This window comes from Chelonoidis abingdonii, chromosome 17, assembly GCF_003597395.2.
Source record: "Chelonoidis abingdonii isolate Lonesome George chromosome 17, CheloAbing_2.0, whole genome shotgun sequence".
Lineage (NCBI taxonomy): Eukaryota > Metazoa > Chordata > Testudines > Testudinidae > Chelonoidis > Chelonoidis abingdonii.
In genome coordinates this window covers 38,966,452-38,980,839 of record NC_133785.1, presented here as the reverse complement: position 1 = coordinate 38,980,839, position 14,388 = coordinate 38,966,452, and the positions used below count along the sequence as shown (strand labels likewise).

At 44.3% G+C, this 14,388-nt stretch overlaps 1 protein-coding gene across 6 annotated transcripts in view; it reads right to left on the bottom strand.

Moving 5' to 3' along the window:
* Nucleotides 1-14,388, bottom strand: part of FHIT (fragile histidine triad diadenosine triphosphatase) — a 1,173,656-nt gene that overhangs the window by 148,939 nt on the left and 1,010,329 nt on the right. For 5 of the 6 annotated variants that reach the window (XM_075073112.1, XM_075073110.1, XM_032781826.2 and 2 more), the window contains one exon: nucleotides 4,269-4,337. The exons of the other annotated variant lie outside the window; for it this stretch is intronic. In XM_075073112.1, the coding sequence (XP_074929213.1) occupies nucleotides 4,269-4,337 (69 nt within the window). The remainder of the gene's footprint in view (nucleotides 1-4,268; nucleotides 4,338-14,388) is intronic. 6 annotated transcript variants of the gene reach the window in all.

The following is a 14,388-nucleotide window of genomic DNA, read 5'->3' as shown; positions in this document are numbered from 1 at the left end:
CTTCTTTTGTAATTAAGTTTTCCTATACTGAACCATAAAGAAAGTATAAATATGCACAAAGAACAAGAGGCATCATCCAACACAGCCTGTTGGTCAATCCCATAAAAACATACTAAGCAATAAAGGCATTGTCACAATTCATGGCAATTGCACCTGTATTCTCCCTCCATGGACAAGCCAGGGCACCCACTCTAGGTTCCAGCTCCTCAGCCATCTCCCTTCTTGGGTAGAGACACACAACTCTCTCTGGCTCCTGACTCCAGGCCACACAGTTCCCTGCCTTCACGGTGAGTTTCACTGTAAGTCAAACTGCTTCAGCAGGCCTGCTTTGCTTTCTCCTCAGAGGCTATAAACAGTGTAATTGCCCGCAGTTAATCTACTACACAATTTTTCTAAGCAAGCACATTTATTCTGAAGATAAAAGCATTTCAGAGAAAACACACTGCATGCATGCTAACAGCTTTCCACACGTCCCCCCATTCCTAACTCCAGTCATCGCTTGGGCAGATGACCCATCCTTTGACCTACCAAGGGGTTTTCTGAGGTTACAAGTCCATAATAACTGTTAGCTCAGAACGGGCACTCCTGTAAATCTGAGAGTTCCTCCTTTATACAGTTTGTGCCTTTGATCTTGGGGGCTCTGGGAACAGCAAACAATTGTCCTCCCTGCAGGGCGTAGCTTCAAAGGGATGGGTTTTGGCATAACCAGAGGCAGAGGGGAAGGTGTAAAATTGCATTGACCTTCTCCTAGCGATTTCCCAGAAACTCAACTTCACATTATTGTCCCAACAGTTCATTGTCTGCCACTTTGTCCAATATAGTCATTTGATCACCCAGACCCACAATATTACAGAATCTTTGCATTTAATACACTGGACTCCAAAGATACTTAAACCTAATTCAGTCAAATCTCCCAAAGTACAGGGAATTCCATCTGTCACAGACACATTATTTTCTACCTTTAAATATTCCCCTTATACTTAAAATAGTGTCAGGAGACAGAATCTCCAAGCCTCACACCCAAATGCAGGATAAATAGGATTTATCTAAGAGGGCTCTACCTACTAAAGTCCTGATTCCCATTCCTCTGCTCAAACCATTACTCAACAACAGGGCTATTCATTCCCAAGACAACCCACGGTAGGAAGAGTAGAGGGAGACATCAAGAGGATGCAGCTCCTGTCCAACATCTTGTCTCCAGAAATCCTAGAGACTGATGCCTCAACATCTGGGCACGTTCTTCACTTGTCAAAGAGTGAAGAGTGTCATGGGACTTGCCAGCAATCTACCAAGCATAAACAGATGACAACGTATCACAGTCTGGAAGGCTCTAAACTAGTTAAAGGTACTTTGGAGATTTACGTTAGCTTGTGCTGAACCAAAACTGTGATCAGGACTTTGCAGAGAATCCTACACAATAGCTACAGAGCATTTGCTTATCTTGCAGTGCAGTTGGGTTTGATGTACACTTTAATGAGATGTCCCTGTCAAAATGCTTTGTGACAAGTAGGCTGAGCAGCACGTATACACAGGCTATATGTGAATAGGGCTTTGGGACAATTACAGAATAGTGTCTATGTTTGCAATCCAAAATATAGCTCCTTTTATCAGCCTTCTTTTTGTAAACTAATCCACACTTACACCCAGGATACTGATTGACCACAGACTATGTTCCAGGGGAGCTGGGATCTGAAGAACGCTCCCACAACCTTATCTCACTGGTTAGCAGTCAACCTGTTACAGAGCGGCAGCCTGCCGGTACAGAGTGATCTGCTGACCTGTCAAAGATCCACACATGGATCTTCCTGACAAACCGATACATCCTTTTGTGACAACATGAGGTTCTGCTACAGTACTGATCAGTTTCAACCTCCTCCTCCCCAAAACTACACACCTTCAATAGCCAGCTTTCGTGTTTAAATACTGTGATAATTTCTGGTTCCCCAACACTCAAAAAATACCAGAAAGATTTCATCCATTGCTCTTACAGTAATGTATTGCTTAACAAAACAAACAAACAGAATTTTGTCTTAAACAACTTAAGCTGGGTCTAAATGACAGGTTTTTGGCATGATACAGTCTAACTTCATACAGTTTAAAGATTTGAAATCCTGACCTAACTACGGTCATTGAAAAGCACATGTGGCTAATTATCAATATTTGAACAACACTGGGGTTTAAATTCATCCTCAAAAGGATATATATGTCCATTTAAAGTCAGATTGCTGTCTGATTTTTCTTTTTGTTCACTATTGCTACAAACATCACTCACATCTGCTATAACTGAAAGCAATGAGAAAGAAATATCTTGTTTCATTTGTTTACTTTTTTCCATTTGACAGTACTTAGCGCATAGTCTGCTTCACTGCATTTTATCTGTGAGTGTGGGTTTTACATGCAGCAACGGGGAAAGAAAAGTATGTTTAAAAACTGGAAAATGTCATTGTAAAACAAAACTAAAAAAGGCAGAGGAACTCAGGGACTGGTGTGGTATCTAAAACTATGTTTAACACATTTTAAAAATATTGATTGGATTTCAAGTTGCTGATATTCCTTCAATCACAACAGTACACAAGTACTGCCATGATGAACTCATCTGGTCTACTTGTGCATCGTTGGTTACATGTGTTTTCCAGGGACAGAACCCCCATCCATCCCATAACTCTCACATACACATCACTGCCAAAGCTAATATTTCACTGCCATAATCATTTTACATAGTCATAACACTTAGAGATGATCCAAAACATGGTATAACATTTTTCATTGCAGAATGTGTAAATAACACTCTATAGGGAAGCATCATCATAGGCACATCACAAAGTGGAAAAAAAGTGCAACAGCAGAAAAATATCGCGAATTCTTCCTAAAACAGATGGCATGGTGTCAAAAAAAGTTGACAATAATTTTCAGGAAGGAATAAAGTTTGTACGTTTAAGTGTGTTGATTAGAATTGTTATTTAACTCATTCAGATTGTTACCAGCTGCGGAAAGTGGTAATGCCCAATACAAATGTTCATTTCAAAAAAATCAGTAATTACAAGAAAATGTAATTGATTATGGCTCCAGTCTTGCAATCGGAGCCACGTGCATATGTATATCAAAGACACACACATCTATTCTGCTTAATTTTGATCTCTAGGGCTGAACTATGAGCTTGCCTTGTTGTGTGACCCCTGGAGCAGGCCAGGAGGCAGACAGTGACTCTGAGATTGGTAATCAGCCTCCTGGGTTTCTCCTTGCCCTGAGGGGGAAGTACCCTGCACCAAGTCTATGGCCAATGAAAGATATTTTCTTCACAGAGCTGGCACAGCTGCGTTGGGGCATGGTGCAAAATTCTGCCCATTCCCCACCCTGGCCTTCCCACTCCTGCTTGCATGCATGAGGGATGGAACGTGAAAAGAACAGGAGTACTTGTGGCACCTTAGGCCTGGTCTACACTGTGGGGGGATTGATCTAAGATACGCAACTTCAGCTATGAGATACGCAACTTTGCAGCCCCCATTGGCCCAGAGCAGCGAACCGCAGCCAGTGAGAGCTGCGATCGGCTAGACCTGCAGATGGGGCAGGTAAACAAATGGCCCAGCCTGCCAGGGGCTTTCCTTACACAAGTGGCGACCCCTGTTTGAGAAACCCTGGCAGAGCTGAAGTTGACGTATCTTAGATCAACTTAGATTGACTTACTTCACATTCTCGGGGCATGGGATCGACGGCCGCTGCTCCCCCATCGACTCTGCTTCCGCCTCTTGCCCTGGGGGAGTTCCGGAGTCGACAGGGACAAGACACAATACATCAATCCCTGATATATCGATCACTACCCGCCGTACCCTTAGAGACTAACAAATTTATTTGAGCATAAGCTTTCATGGGCTACAGCCCACTTCTTTGGATGCATAGAATGAAACATATAGTGAGAAATATATATACACACAGAGAACATGAAAAAGTGGAAGTAGCATGTGAGACTGCATTTTCCCCTGTACAACTACTCACAGCAAAGGTAGCTCACATGAACTTAAGGGGTCACTCAACACTTCTTTACAGCCCTGTGCATTGCATAATTTGCTCCTTCGCTTGCAAGAAAATCCATACACTATCCTGTTTGGTGTTCTGTAATCACCAGATTCTTTGCCAGCAGTTTAAAAATTCAAATTTGGTGGCATTCACTTTAAATAATGCCACTTTATCTAGGGCAAGACCTGGCTCATTAAGTTGATTAAACTGACACCCACTTTGCTCTAGCAATAAGATCTTTGATTGAGACCTACCTCATCATAGACACTGTCATTTCTGCTGAAGTCTCCAACCTTTCTTGGAAGTACATGGACATGAACGTGCTGAAAATTCAAAAACAACAAACAATGGTGATTATCTCGATAACTTTTGTAGGCTGACAGTGATGTTTTCCTGACATCCTATTACTACACACTGGCTCCCACTCTATTATCATCAGAGGAAAAAAATGTTATCCTGTTCTATAACCGTACTGCAAATCTTCGGAGACTACATAAGATGAAAAACATGAGAAAGCAACTTTGCTGTAATATGAGCTTTTGAGTGAAATGCCAGAAAGTTTAGGAATTATTCAGAGTTGTCAGTCTGAGTTGTATTTAGTCAGTGCTTTGAAATGACAGCATATCTTAAAGCTGACTGTTGTGACTTTGAAACTGACAGGAATAAGAATTTGCCAACTTCGGATTGCATTAGAAGGTAGATAGCAGGTGTAAGTCGGGGGCTTCAGGGTCAGGGTTACATAGTGTTGGCTCGGCAGTGTTCTGAGAAGACTACAGGATAAAGGAAATTCTCCTCAGACTCTGCTGTCAAACCACACAGCTGTTCAGGTAGCAATGGTATTGTGGGGAGGACACATGGGGAGGTACAGAATGCCTAACAGAATGTATTTTGCAAGACTAAAAAAAGACATGTTAAAGTTTTGCTTTTACAACATCTTCCAAGAAAGTGGAACCTAAACGTTGCTGGTACAATCTGTGGTGGAGCGCCCTGGTGGCATAAAACCCACTGGGAGTCCAGATTCTGGGAGTGCAAAGGGCTCACAACTCTTACGAGGAGGAAGAGTTAAGGGATGAGCACAGCCAGAAAGGGCGTGTGGAAATGAAGAAGCCCACTGATGTCAATGGGTGTCTTTCCATTGTCTTCAATGGACAAGGGATCAGGTCCGAAAGTTCCCTCCATATTCGGCAGAACCTCGGCATTGGTAGCTGCAAGAGCACCACTCTCCATCAAAAGCATCTCTTCCTTGTTAGCTGCCTTCAAGGGTGTGATGTATTGTTGACATCAACAGCTCAACTAAGATTGCCCCTGTTGTTCTATGGAGAGAGAGGGGCTGTATTTAATCAGGAACTCTGGGGAAAGATGGGTAAATAAATAATTTCAAATAAAGAAATGGGGATAAAATTCAAACAGGTGAACCATCATCTTTTAATAATTATTACAGCTAAGAATCCTCACACCTGAGCTTGTGGAGAGCTTAAGACTAAGCTTGTGCATGACTAGCCTGGCGAATAGCAAACCAGGCTATTGCAGCATATTTCAGCATCCGAGAAGAAGAGCTAAGGTGAATATACATGCAGCCCAACTGAGAGACACTCCTACAGGATTGAAGCCTTTTGTCAGCTGGCTCTAAATTCAACCACGAAGCCTATCACAGATACTGCTACTACTGGGGCAAACAAATAGGTAATTGAGTCCCAAAGTTCAAATATGCCTCTGGATGAGCTAGAGAAGGAAGGGGAGAGGGGCAGAGAGCGAGAGAATTAAAGTCCAGCTGCAGCAGCCTGTGCATCTGTGGCCACAGCAGTAAACCTCACAATCTCTCTCAGATATCTCTACAGGACCCATCAGAGTGGTATTTGAGCCTATACTAGAAATTATATCACAGCCATGGGATATTGAGCATTCATATAACGCTTTCCAGTTTGAGCCTTTAACAGCTCCTCTCCTCTCCCTCAGCCCAGTGGGTAGCTCAGTATCGCTATCCATTCACAGTGGGAACCCTCGGATAAAGCCGCCCAAACTCCTTCCTGATGTAACTCACTGCAGTCAGTTCGAAACTCACTTTTGTCCCTGACTCCCTCCATAGCATTAGACAAGTCATGTCAGTCAGTCTGGCCCAACTCTATCTTGGATTCAGCCCCACTGGCTGCAGCAGAATCTGGCCCAGAGAAGTTCCTGTGATATGTACAAAGGAAGATTCAGGAGCTGTGGGCAGCCATTCTCAGCAGAGAGCTGTCCTCCGTGGGCTCCCCTGCCAGCAGAGAAGCCACATGAAGAGCATCAGGCCAAACTTCCCTTTGCAAAGGCTTTTCCAGGATGGATTGAGCGGGCCACAAAATGGCAAGATGGCTTTGTTTTCTCTTTTCCTGCTCTCTCTCTTTTTGTAACCCGTCCCTGAAAACAATCCTTCAATTTGTCATTGGGGAGGGAGAGCAAAGGGTCCTAGTTAGACTAGGATTTAGCTGGTGATGATCCTGCTTTGAGCAGGGGGTTGGACTAGATGATCTCCCGAGGTCTCTTCCAGCCCTGATATTCTATGATTCTATGATTGTACAAAGCCTCATACTCGGTGCCTAGATAGGGTGGAGCTGGGGGCATCAGAAACAGCCCTGAATGCTTTATGCAAAGTGTTATACGGATTTTGCCCCAGTATCACTTGCTGAGTTGCAAATCAACCCCCAGTGATGAACCGCAGAACACATGGCTCAAGTGCAGATTGAGCCCAAAAATCAAAATAATTTTGCCTGTTTGTTTGGTAGAAAATTTACACACTGCGATACGGTGTTAGCTTCAGTCCATAAGAAGCCTTTGCTCACTGGAATAGAGAGAAATTACAGAAAAAGTTTCAGTTAGCATGGTAGTCTGAATACCTCTCTCTTTTTTCCTAGACTGCCCTAGAGAAAGCTGAGGCATACTGTATTGTTTATGCTTAAGAAAAATAATACAGAAAAATAATAATCAGGTTACAGTGGAAGATGCTTTTTGTAGGTTAAAAACTGTGTTTTTTGAGTAATACATCAGTGATAGTGTACTGATAGTGGATTATACTAATATATCATGAAAGCGATAGTGCTGGTATGATGTATTAGTGCAATACATCATCTGGGCATCATTGCTCTGATGATCTATTGCTCAAAACCACACTGCAAGCTGAAAGTTGCTCGTTGGTACCACTGGGCCTTCAATTTTACATTTGGAAAATTAAAGATTTTGAAGAAAAAGAAGAGAATGGAGCTTAAAGGTTGTGCTGCAAATTTCACCAGACCAGAAAGCTTTTGGGGTGCTTCTTCAAATTAAAATGTACACTATATTCTGTAAATAATCTGCCATTCGATTTCTCTCCTTCTGGAACACAGGCCTTGATAGTTCCCTGACACTGGAATGTTTGAATGCATTTCTGTCCATTTGTCTATAGCCTTATATCAGCTAGCTAGTGGTAGATAAAGACAAAGAGCTATTTTTAATAGTTGTTTTCATTTCTGTGGAAAAGCGTCCCCAGGTATATTTGGGATAGGTACTATATATGACAGACACACACAATCTGGGCAATTCAAGTAGGAACATGATCCAAACCCATCTGAAGTCAATGGGAAGGCGTCTATTGATTTCAATGGACTTGGACTCAGGCTCTAAGACTGAAAAAAGCAGTAAGATACAGTGAGACTTTCACTGTAAGGCCATGTCTACACTACGGGATAAAATCGAATTTGCTAAAATCGGTTTTATAAAACTGATATTATAATTTCGATTTCATGCGGCCACACTAGGCACAGTAATTTGGCGTTGTGCGTCCATGCTCCGAGGCTAACATCGATTTCTGAAGCTTGCATTGTGGGTAGCACTTCCGTAGCTATCCCATAGTTCCCGCAGTCTCCCCCCGCCCCTTGGAATTCAGGGTTGAATCTTAATTGTCGTCGCGGGGGTTCTGGGTAAATGTCGTCAGTCATTCCTTCCTCCGGAAAACATCAGTCTGACAATCCTTTCGCGCCGTTTTTCCCTGGATTGCCCTGGCAGACGCCATAGCACGGCAACCATGGAGCCCGTTCAGCTTTTTTTTTTCCGGCACCGTATGTGTACTGGATGCCGCGGAGAGAGAGGCGATACTCCAGCGCTACACAGCAGCATTCACTTGCTTTTGCAATGATAGCAGAGATGGTTACGGTCGTTCTGTACCGTCTACTGCCGGAGAAAACTGGCAATGAGATGACGGTTATCTCTCCCTCTGTACTGTCCGCTGCTATCATGAGTGCCCCTGGCTGAAATCGGCCGGGGGCGCAACGCAAAGCAAAATTGGGATTGACTCACTTGGGACTGAGTCAATCCCTCCCTTATGGTTTCTAAAAATAGAGTCAGTCCTGCCTAGAATAAGGGGCAAGTGTATTAGAGGACCAGTGTATCAGAGCACAGCTGCTCCGTGTCAGTATTCACAGGGGGTGCCCCTGCAACAACCCCACCCTCGTGCTTTCCCTCCTCCCCAACCTTCCTGGCTACCGTGGCAGTGTCCCCCCCCCATTTGTGTCATGAATATAAAGAATGCAGCGAATAAGAAACAGAGACTTGTTAGTGAGATAAAATGAGGGGGAGGCAGCCTCCCGGGGCTATGACAGTCCAGGCAGTACGGAATCTTTTCTTTACACAGGAAAGGGAGGGGGCTGATTGCCAAGCTCAGCCCCAGTTGCTATGATTTTGGCAAAAGCAAGTGAATGCTGCTGTGTAGCGCTGGAGTTACGCCTCCTCTCTCCGCGGCATCCAGTACAACATCCGGCCTGCGGAAAAACAAAAAGCTGAAGGCTCCAATGGGTCTGCCGTGCTATGGCGTCTGCCAGAGGCAATCCAGGGAAAAACAGCCGCGAAAGGATTGTCCAGCTGATGTTTTCCACGGAGGACAGGCTGAAGATGATGACATTTACCAGAAACCCCCGCCGCGACAATTAAGATTCAACCCCTGAATCCAAGGCGGCGGGGGAGACTGCGGGAAACCTGTGGGATAGCTTACGGCATAGTGCTACCACAATGCAACTTTGGCAAAAGCAAGTGAATGCTGCTGTGTAGCGCTGGAGTTACGCCTCCTCTCTCCGCGGCATCCAGTACAACATCCGGCCTGCGGAAAAACAAAAAGCTGAAGGCTCCAATGGGTCTGCCGTGCTATGGCGTCTGCCAGAGGCAATCCAGGGAAAAACAGCCGCGAAAGGATTGTCCAGCTGATGTTTTCCACGGAGGACAGGCTGAAGATGATGACATTTACCAGAAACCCCCGCCGCGACAATTAAGATTCAACCCCTGAATCCAAGGCGGCGGGGGAGACTGCGGGAAACCTGTGGGATAGCTTACGGCATAGTGCTACCACAATGCAACTGTTAATATCGAATTTAGCGCTACTCCTCTCATCGGGGTGGAGTACAGAAATCGATTTAAAGAGCCCTTTATATCGATATAAAGGGTGTTGTAATGTGGACGGGTACAGCGTTAAATTGATTTAACGCTCTTTAAATCGATTTAAACGCGTAGTGTAGACCAGGCCTAAATGTTCCCTACTGTGACCCTCTATCCAGGAGGGCTGCCTGCGATTAGAATTAAAAAGGAGAAACACAAAAGATACAGCAATTGTATTAAAAAAAACAACCCCTGCCCACATTTATATCAGCATCTGAGCCACTTAAAAACAGTAGGACAATTGCATGGTTCATTCCCCTTTACTATTTGCATTATGTTTTTATGGAACGTGATATGTTGTAGAACAAAATCTAACTACCCTATTTAAAAACCAAGGGGGATGCTTTTCAGATGAGGTAACCACAACCAAGTAAGAAAGCAGGTGTTTTGACTGCAGATATCCGAGATACCATTTTTTAATGCTCTGAAAAGAACATAGATGACAATCTGAATTCACCCTACTGCTTGTGTAATAGAGTCAAGCAGGAGCTGTGAGGTGCAATTACATTTGAAGTGGTTTCCTTGTCTTCTGCTTTCCTGAGAAAATAAGGGGATAAAATAGCAGAGTGGACCTGGAGGTGGCATGTGGTAAGAAACATCTGGGACAGGGACCATACACCTTCTTTCATTTACCTTCCAATTTAACAGCTTTCTAGGTGGCCTTTTTGTGTTCCTTTTTTTTCTATGGTTCTTCATTCATTTTTTCTTTCACTAAGGCCTTGATCCAGCAAGGCCCTTAAGCACTGGCTCAACTGCATGTAAATAGAATCATTAGGTTGATTGATTCAAGGGGACGATTCACATGCTGGAAATTACACACGTGCTTTACTGCATTGCTGGATAGAGGTCTATGTTTAGTTCTCAGACACCACCTGACAGCCAAAGACTAAGCGCCAGATCCTCCTGTGTGACCTGGCTGCTCTGAGACTCTCCAATGGCACAGAACATCCCTATAAGATGCTTAAGAGCCATCTGAAAATTCCCCCTGGCCACAAAGACAGCGTGAGCCTGTGATTAGAGCACTGGGACCCTGTCTTATTCCAGTCTGCCACTTACATTGGGCAAGTCACTTAACATCTCCATATCTCAGTTTCTTCTCCCACCCTTCATCAATCTTGTCTCTTTAAATTACAAATTCTTCATGGCAGGAAGTGTTTCTGTACAGTGCCTAGCATAAAACCACCCTGATTTCATTTGGGGCCTCTAGGCACCCCTGTAATAGAAATAATAAATAATAATAGCAGCTCATGCACCTCCCTCCTATCTACATCCTGGGGCGAGGGCTATGGCCACTGGCATCCCTAAGGCTGGGATCCCTGAACGGCACTCTAGGGCCATGGGCAGATAGCATAACATAAAGCAGCCTGAGGTTGCTCTACTTTACACTGGTAAAAATGGCCAAATGGCTTCCAGAATAGGGAGGGAAATGAGAAGATAGGGTGGAGAGGTGGCTTTTAACTTCCTTCCTGACCTGCACCGAGCTGCGGCTGAGCTATGCTCAGGAGCTGAGCCTATGTCTTCTTTGCCTATAATCCATGACGATCTGTCAGATTAGATTACTCGCTGACCTCAGAGCCTCTTAGTAGTTTCACAGTGTTCTCTTCCAGTGAATTTAGCTCGGGAGAGAGGTAACAGATCGACAGCCCTTGGAAGCTGAGGTCCAACCCGAATTCATAGAAAAAGTGCAGTAGGGGGAGCAATCATGTTCATGTTCGTCCCGCCCACCCCAGGGTAATTAATGTGCCCCACCCTTTTTTGGAAGGACCACAAGTAGCGAAGAGAGCAGGTCACTCTCTAGATCCCACGCCCTTCAACAGTCAGCCCTGCCCCACTCCATTGAACAGCTTTCAATCGCTGCTGAGCTGCATTTTCTTTTTCTTAAAGAGCGCTCTTTGGTTTCCCGTTATTTTGATACAACAATCCGTGGTACTGACATCAGGACAGAGATGTGTGAACTTACACCTGCAGTGCTTTGCGTGTTAAACTACTGGTTTTGTTTCTGTTCGGATTTGGCATGTTCCAAACACCAGTGTGTGCCAGTCACAGAAGAAATCCCCTAAATGCTCTTTTTTACGACCTTCAGAAAGTAATGCCTTTTAGACTGCAAGCTCTCTAGGGCAGGGACTGCCCCCTCTCTCCTTTGAAAGGTGCTGACCACATTTTAAGTGCTCCTTCAATATGAAAAATGATCAATAAACATCAATTGCTAATAGGGAGATTGATCAGGCTGCGCGACAGGGCAGCAGTGACAGCCCCATCACTTGACAGCCCAGAATGCCCTGTAAGAAGCAAGCTTGCATGGGCCAGGGAACTGACTAGATCCAGCAGATCTTTGCCATCTCCAATGTTTGTGTTTCAATGAAGGAATCTTAGGCTCAGGACTATGCAAAATTTTCAATGTGACTTTGGAAGTGGCAGGCTGCCTAGGTCATTCAAGAGTGCACTGATCTCTCTAATATTGAAATCTGGCAAAGAGGCAGGCGTTTGTGGGAATTATACCTCTAAAGAATTATACCAGTAAGCGTGAGCTGCAAAATACTTGCAAAAATCTTAGCCAAGAAAACTGGAGCCTGTTTTCCTGGAGATAATTCATCCTGCTCAGGTGAGTTTTGTTTTAATATTATAGCCCATGCACAGAGTGATGCCTATAGCTAAGGTGGTATACATATATAAAGAGAGAATCATGTTTGAATAGCCAATCAGTCCCCTTGCACTAGTTATAGAAATGTCTGGTGATAGGCTAGGAATAGCTTGCAGAAGTGTATGTTGAAGGTGATTTTGGCAACAGATGGAATGCTAAAGACAGGTGTTGAATCAGACATCATTAACACATGGCACCATGAAGGATATAGAAGATCCTGTACTATTTTATTACTATTATGTGTGCCATTTGCCTGGGTGTTATACTGCTTGTTGCAGGGTTACAAGGCTAACTTTCAACAGGAAAGGAAACAATAGCCCAGCTAAGAGTTTGTCAGCACTCATCTGGGGCTATTAACTGTAATAAATTACATCCAGCCACCACTGGTGGGATGCATAAACTGGTTCAGCAGGCTCAGGACAAGGAACTGGGGGCCCTGAAGACAGAGAGGGAACCACAAGGGTGGCACGGGGCAGACTGTCCCCCCTCACACTCAGAAGTGGGGGTGTCTGGATGAGCTAAGCCTATCTAAATTTCAGTTAAAAAGTGTGAGAAGTAATAGCCTTTATTGGACCAACTTTAGCTGGTGAGAGAGACAAGCTTTCGACGTCAAGAAGTGCTCTGTGGGGCTCGAAAGCTCGTTTCTTTCACCAACAGAAATTGGTCCAATAAAGGCTATTACCTCGCTCACCGTCTCCCTCTAATATCCTGGGACAGACATAGCTACAACTACATTGCATATAGGTTAGACAACTGCTCACAGGTCCTCTGTGGTTTTATCCTTTTCTCTTGCTACGCTTTGATTTCTTCTGGTTTGTCTCACTGTATTCTCACATTGGACACAAGCCCCAAAGGGAAGTCTTACAGGGCATCCAAATCACTCAGGCCTGCTCTGCAGTCATAACTGGTATAAAGGGTTTGCAGTCAAGGACCCAGTCTGGAGCGAGAGAAAGGTGAGATTCCACGGAGGGAGGTGAAGGCTCAGAGGCTGTCACCTGTGCAGCCTGCACTTGGGGTGCGGGCGTGTGTGTCAGAGGTACGGCCAGCCCTGCTCTGTGACAAGCATTACAACCTTCCTGGCAGATAAAGGCACTGATCAGGACAAGCCACTTTCCCACTTGTTACTGAGCTATGCTCTGCGAGCTGCGGTGATATGCCCCAGGCACAACGTTACAATCAAAGGGACTGTGGTTGGGGAAAGAGCAGAGTTTTGCTGAACGCACTTTCTTGTTTGCTTGAGAACTTCTGTCCATTCCAAAGACACTGGATTTTACAGGAGAAAAAGCTTCTCATGACAAGATTCACAGCAAGAATTCCAGAATAATATCCAGCCTCTGAGTAAGACTGAGAGTGGATGACAAAGGGTAACATACACACTACTTAGATAGCAATATGAAAAATAGGACAATTCTCCCTTCTTGTAAATTGGTCTTCCCATAGCACATCCATTTGTTATTCTTGATTAATCACTTGATTAGCTGGCCCTGTAACAAAAGCACTCTGTAAAAGAAAGGTCTGAACACATGTAGGTAGTTAGTTACTAGAAAAAGCTCTCTACTGGAGATGAAAACATTATCTAAAAGTTTTATCTGTAAGTTAGTAGGTTCAATAAAGTTGTTGTTGTTATGCAATGCAAACAACTTCAAAGGTGCAGCCCTTCCCATTTATCAGTTTCCAGAAAGCCCCACCTAGGTAGGTCTAGAGACCAGGCATCTACAAATTCTTGTATCAGAGGGGTAGCCGTATTAGTCTGGATCTGTAAAAGCAGCAAAGAGTCCTGTGGCACCTTATAGACTAATCGACGTTTTGGAGCATGAGCTTTGGTGGGTAAATACCCACTTCGTCAGACACATGTAGTGGAAATTTCCAGGGCAGTATATGTATGCTAGCAAGCAAGCTAGAGATAACGAGTTAGTTCAATCAGGGAGGATGAGGCCCCTGTGCTAGCAGTTGAGGTGTGAAAACCAAGGGAGGAGAAACTGGTTCTGTAACTGGCAGCCATTCACAGTCTTTGTTTAGTCCTGAGCTGATGGTGTCAAATTTGCAAGATGAACTGAAGCTCAACAGTCTGCTCTTGAGTCGGTCCTGAAGTTTTTTTGCTGCAGGATGGCCACCTTAAGGTCTCTATAGTGTGGCCAGGGAGGTTGAAGTGCTCTCCTACAGGTTTTGTATATTGCCATTCCTGATATCTGATTTGTGTCCATTTATCCTTTTTCCGTAGAGACTCGTCCAGTTTGACGATGTAACATAGCAGGAGGGCATTGCTGGCAACAATGGTGTATATTACATTGGTGGACGTG